Below are 6253 nucleotides of genomic sequence, written 5' to 3'. Positions count from 1 at the left end.
TGCAGCGCCGTCTGTAGCCGCGGGAGCAGGACCGGGTCTCCGAGTGTCTCTAACCCTGTGGAGAAGGGAGATGCGGCTTATTACCGCACTGCAACTGGCTCTATAGACTCAGGGGTCACATGACCGCCGGGTCTCGGAGGGTTAATCAGAGATGCTGGTTCTGATGAGACCCAGTACAGCTCTGATCAGCACCACCAGCCACAGGGGGTCGTTTCCCCCTGTAATTGGGGCTCTTATAGATGCCTCCATAACAGGAGAAAACTTGTGCGCCACCTCTACCAGGCTGTGCGCCACCACTACCAGGCTGTGCACCACCTCTACCAGGCTGTGCGCCACCTCTACCAGGCTGTGCGCCACCTCTACCAGGCTGTGCGCCACCACTACCAGGCTGTGCGCCACCTCTACCAGGCTGTGCGCCACCACTACCAGGCAGTGCGCCACCACTACCAGGCTGTGCGCCACCTCTACCAGGCTGTGCGCCACCTCTACCAGGCTGTGCGCCACCACTACCAGGCTGTGCACCACCTCTACCAGGCTGTGCGCCACCTCTACCAGGCTGTGCGCCACCTCTACCAGGCTGTGTGCCACCACTACCAGGCTGTGCGCCACCTCTACAAGGCTGTGCGCCACCTCTACCAGGCTGTGCGCCACCTCTGCCCAACACCAGCCAACTTGGACCAGTTAATTGTTGCTGCTGTTGTGGCCGTTGCCGTGTTCCAGAATGAACAAACTGTGAGTTTTACGGTTGAGATCCCTTGTCTCCGTGTGATCCCTGGTAAAGCTGATAACACCCAGGGCACCCATTTACCATCACCCAGGGATCCTTACTCCTACATTGGGGATGCCCCAGGAGATCTATCTAATACCTGCAGCCTCTCCCTCCTTTCCTGTGAATCTACCTGTGAAATACCTGCCCAGACTAGCGCAAGGCCACACTTTTCCAGCCACTCTGTAACCAAAGGGAATCCAGCTGCCACAATCCTAAAAAGGTAACACCCCAGTGGAGAATTTGGCAATAAGACTGATAAATGAACAGGAATGAATGACACGTGAGGTTCCACCATCTTTATTCCTATATAGTGTCACAGGTCTGAGGTTACAGCGCGGAGCTCTTCAGGATGGTGAGGATGGCTCCCAGCGCCAGGATGATGGCGGCAGAGCCGGGCTTGATGCTAGTGCTGCCGCTGGTGTTACACAGGTCGGTGGTGCAGCAGGAGACGGAGGCGGAGGCCACGGAGTATCCGGCGCTGGAGGCGGTGCAGGCCAGGGCGCAGGTCTTAGTGATGCTGGTAACCGAGATCCCAGCTGCAGGAGAGAAAACCAAACTGTGATAAGTTTATGCTCGTAGTCATGTGGGCGGGGCTGTGACTACCTGTACACCATCACCAGATATTGTTACATGTATACAGTCACTGCAGTCAGACGCCCGGCTGTAGATGATGGGGTCACACAAGGGCCCCAAGATCATGACCCCCAGAGGATGAACTCACCAACAGAGGCCGATCCCACGGACGTCATGCAGTACGTTTCTCCACTGGTGCAGTTTGTCGCTGTCTGACAGTTGGAGTTGGAAGATGCGGCGGTGCAGGTGTAACATCGCAGGGAATAAGCTGCGGGCAAAGGGGAGAGGTCACAGATTAGAAATTTATATAACACGTTACTAAGTACCTAATCTCACTCCATTTCTTTATGTTGCAGTTTGAGGGTGTAAGTAGAGGAGCTAAAGACTCGACCTTCCCCAAATATCTGAATATTAATATCTGTAACTTGTGGTTTACTCTTTCCTCTTGAGCTACATCTTAGGGATGAAGTCACGGGTGTAACTTCCACGGTTGTAGATGTGCGACCACATCCAGTGCTGAAGGAGAACCTTGGACTCCAGCTGGAAGATATCGGGTCCATGAGGAGGGAGAAGCAAATACAAAAAGCATCGCAGAGCTCAGGAATGGCAGCGGCAGGTGTGAGGCATCTGCACGCACTGTGACACTGCGGAGACTCCTGGAGCAAGGCCTGGTGTCCAGGAGGGCAGCACAGAAGCCGCTTCTCTCCAGGAACCATCAGGGACAGACGGATATTCTGCAGGAGGAGCAGGGAGTGGACGCTGAGGACTGGGGGAAAGGCATTGGGGCAGATTTACTTACCCGGTCCATTCGCGATCCAGTGACGCGTTCTCTGCGGTGGATTCGGGTCTTCCGGCGATTCACTAAGGCAGTTCCTCCGACGTCCACCAGGTAGCGCTGCTGCGCTGAAGAGCATCGGAATGCACTGGAGTACACCGAGCCGGGCTGAGTGAAGGTTAGCGCGTGCCGAGCGACACTTTTTTTTAAAAAAAATGCTGCGGTTTTTCCAAATCCGTTGGGTTTTCGTTCGGCCACGCCCCCCGATTTCCGTCGCGTGCATGTCGGCGCCGATGGGCCACAATCCGATCGCGTGCGCCAAAATACCGGGGCAATACAGCGAAAATCGGCGCAAATCAGAAATATTCGGGTAACACGTCGGCAAACGCGAATCCGGCCCTTAGTAAATGACCCCCACTGTCTCTGATGAATCCCCTTTCCGATTGTTGGGAGAAGACAAGGTGAGCGATGCCCCCAGTCCTGTCTCCTGCACCTGTAAAGCTCCTGCAGCTATTCATGTGGGGGGGGGGGGGGCGGCTTCTCAGCCAAGGGAATCGGCCTAAAAACACCTCCATGAATAAAGAATGGAGCAGAATGTCCTCCAGGAGCCGCTTCTCCCAACCCTCCAGGAGCAGATGGTGATGAGCAGAGCCTCCTCCAGCATGATGGAGCACCCGCCATAAAGGGGAGAACTAAACTCCGGGCTCCAGGAACAGAACACAGAGATTCTGGGTCCATGGCCCGGGAACAGAACACAGAGATTCTGGGTCCATAGCCCGGAGACTCCCCAGATCTTATCCCATTGAGAACTTGTGGTCAATCATCAGGAGACGGGGGACAAACAAAAACCAACACAATGGGGCAGATTTACTTACCCGGTCCATTCACGATCCAGCGGCGCGTTCTCTGCTCTGGATTCGGGTCCGGCCAGGATTTATTAAGGTAGTTCCTCCGACGTCCACCAGGTGGCGCTGCTACGCTGAAAAGCATCGGAACGCACTGGAGTACACCGAGCCGGGCTGAGTGAAGGTAAGTGCAAGCTCCGTGACAGATTTTTTTTAAAAAATGTGGCGGTTTTCGAATCCGTCGGGTTTTTGCTCGGCCACGCCCCCCTATTTCCATCGCGTACATGCCAGCGCCGATGCGCCACAATCCGATCGCGTGCGCCAAAATCCCAGGGCAATTGAGGGGAAATCGGCGCAAATCGGAAATATTCGGGTAACACGTCGGGAAAACGCGAATCGGGCCCTTAGTAAATGACCCCCATTGTGCCACAATGCAGCAGTGATAGTGCAGGAATGGACGGCGATCAGTCAGGATCTGGTGCAGGAGGTGAGTGAGAGCCGCCAGGGAGAATTGCAGAGGTCCTGGAGAAGGAGAGGTCCTGCAGATACTGACTGGCTGCAGTAACTCCTCCTACCTGACAATAAAAGCTTCTGCTCCCCATAATATGATTGCACTTGTATCTCTGTATGTGATAAACATCTGACAGACCAGAGGGACACATCATGTGACAAGAGGAGATTTGTGTCATTCTCAGGACTTATGGCCGTGACTGTAGATGTCCCTGCACTGGTCTTAGTAAATGTCGCCATTATGTGTGGGACAAATTGCATTTCCTAATGTCAGTATTTAATATTCCGTGCTATACTGGGAAACTGGAAACAAATTCTGGAAAATTCGCAAAAAACCCAATTTGAGCCAGGAATGACCCCCTTTGACTTGTGGTGCTGATCAGATCCAGCATCTCTGATTAACCCTCGAGATCCGGCAGTCACATGACCCCCGAGTCTATAGAGCCAGCGGCAGTGCGGTAATAAGCCCCAGGGTCAGAGACACCCGGAGACCCGGTCCTGCTCCCGCGGCTACAGACGGCGCTGGTTACATTACAGATGTCAGGGGGATCCTGTTATATAATACAGCACCCCCTCCCCTCCTGTGAGTCCTCTCCATAAACCGCCTAATGATGGCCCCATTCATGTGCACAGGAACCCAAATCCTGCCCCTCTATCAGTTCTCTGTTACAGTTGATGCTATTCTCAGGATGAAACATTTACCAGTCTGAACACAGGATCTGATTCTGGAGATAATTTTGGGTAATAGTTTTAGTCTCCAGAAGACGCCTCCATGATTTAGTGATATCTCTATATCTATCCTGTTACTCCCCATCCCCCACCAGGACATTTCATGATGATTCCGCATCCAAGAGAAATGACTCTCAAAGCGACGTGTGATCCCTACAACCTACTACAGGACCTTATTCACACTGCGGCTGAAGATTGTGCCACACGAGCAGCAGAAACCCTCAGACACCGAGTAACATCTCATTATAAAGGGAAGTGGCTCATTCTCTACATAGAAGACATCAAAGACATCGTCTGCTTATCAATGAACAAGGGAAATGTTTGGAATTCCATCACATGAATTCAGGAATCACCTTCAGTATCTACATGTATCAGCTCATCATTAGAGAAATGTAACAATGCTTATATTTCATGTTCATTGTTTCTTGTTTCCCATGTGTATCTAATCCTCTCCTGTGTGATACTGCTGAGCTGTGTATCTAATCCTATCCTGTGTGATACTGTCTGCTGAGCTGTGTATCTAATCCTATCCTGTGTGATACTGACTGCTGAGCTGTGTATCTAATCCTATCCTGTGTGATACTGTCTGCTGAGCTGTGTATCTAATCCTATCAAGTGTGATACTGCCTGCTGAGCTGTGTATCTAATCCTATCCTGTGTGATACTGTCTGCTGAGTTGTGTATCTAATCCTCTCCTGTGTGATACTGACTGCTGAGCTGTGTATCTAATCCTCTCCTGTGTGATACTGCTGAGCTGTGTATCTAATCCTATCCTGTGTGATACTGCCTGCTGAGTTGTGTATCTAATCCTATCCTGTGTGATGCTGTCTGCTGAGCTGTGTATCTAATCCTATCCTGTGTGATACAGTCTGCTGAGTTGTGTATCTAATCCTATCCTGTGTGATACAGTCTGCTGAGCTGTGTATGTAATCCTATCCTGTGTGATACAGTCTGCTGAGCTGTGTATCTAATCCCATGATGTGTGATACAGTCTCCTGTGCTGTGTATCTAATCCCATGATGTGTGATACAGTCTCCTGTGCTATGTATCTAATCCCATGATGTGTGCTCCTGTCTCCTGTGCTGTGTATCTAATCCCATGATGTGTGATACAGTCTCCTGTGCTGTGTATCTAATCCCATGATGTGTGATACAGTCTCCTGTGCTGTGTATCTAATCCCATGATGTGTGATACAGTCTCCTCTGCTGTGTATCTAATCCCATGATGTGTGATACAGTCTCCTGTGCTGTGTATCTAATCCTATGATGTGTGATACAGTCTCCTGTGCTGTGTATCTAATCCCATGATGTGTGATACAGTCTCCTGTGCTGTGTATCTAATTCCATGATGTGTGATACAGTCTCCTGTGCTGTGTATCTAATCCCATGATGTGTGATACGGTGTGGCGCAGGCTCTTACCTGTGGCGGCGCAGAGGGCGATCACCAGGAGGAGGCTTGTGTATGAGGCCATTGTGTGCTCTGTGCTGTGCGCTGGGGGTGTCCTCCTTATATTCAGGTCTTTGTGTGGCTTTTGTGTTAGGAGGTTTCTATGAAAACTGGAATTCCCGTCCCTCTAGAGCAACCAGCGATGTATGGATGTAAACTGACCCCGGGGACAACATACAAGTGTTTTCTGACTACACATACGTGTGCGGACAATGACGCCTCCGCTATGGCGCCTGCACCCCCTGACACCCCAGAATACCAGGACTGTATACAACAGCCCAGAATACCAGGACTGTATACAGCACCCCAGAATACCAGGACTGTATACAGCACCCCAGAATACCAGGACTGTATACAGCACCCCAGAATACCAGGACCGTATACAGCACCCCAGAATACCAGGACTGTATACAGCACCCCAGAATACCAGGACCGTATACAGCACCCCAGAATACCAGGACTGTATACAGCACCCCAGAATACCAGGACCGTATACAGCACCCCAGAATACCAGGACCGTATACAGCACCCCAGAATACCAGGACCGTATACAGCACCCCAGAATACCAGGACCGTATACAGCACCCCAGAATTCCAGGACCGTAT

At 51.4% G+C, this 6253-nt stretch overlaps 1 protein-coding gene across 1 annotated transcript; it reads right to left on the bottom strand.

Annotated features, from left to right (window-relative positions):
• Positions 1–1050: 1050 nt before the first annotated feature.
• LOC140132353 (lymphocyte antigen 6E-like) lies at positions 1051–5695 on the bottom strand. Its single transcript, XM_072151013.1, has 3 exons — positions 5621–5695; positions 1491–1610; positions 1051–1305 (listed from the first exon to the last, which is right to left on the bottom strand). The coding sequence occupies exons 1-3, from the start codon at positions 5670–5672 to the stop codon at positions 1097–1099; spliced, it is 381 nt and encodes a 126-aa protein (XP_072007114.1). The 5' UTR covers positions 5673–5695; the 3' UTR covers positions 1051–1096.
• Positions 5696–6253: the final 558 nt, after the last annotated feature.

Source organism: Engystomops pustulosus, chromosome 5 (assembly GCF_040894005.1).
Source record: "Engystomops pustulosus chromosome 5, aEngPut4.maternal, whole genome shotgun sequence".
Lineage (NCBI taxonomy): Eukaryota > Metazoa > Chordata > Amphibia > Anura > Leptodactylidae > Engystomops > Engystomops pustulosus.
Note: the sequence above shows the minus strand (reverse complement) of the source record. Positions and strands in the feature narration are given on the sequence as shown.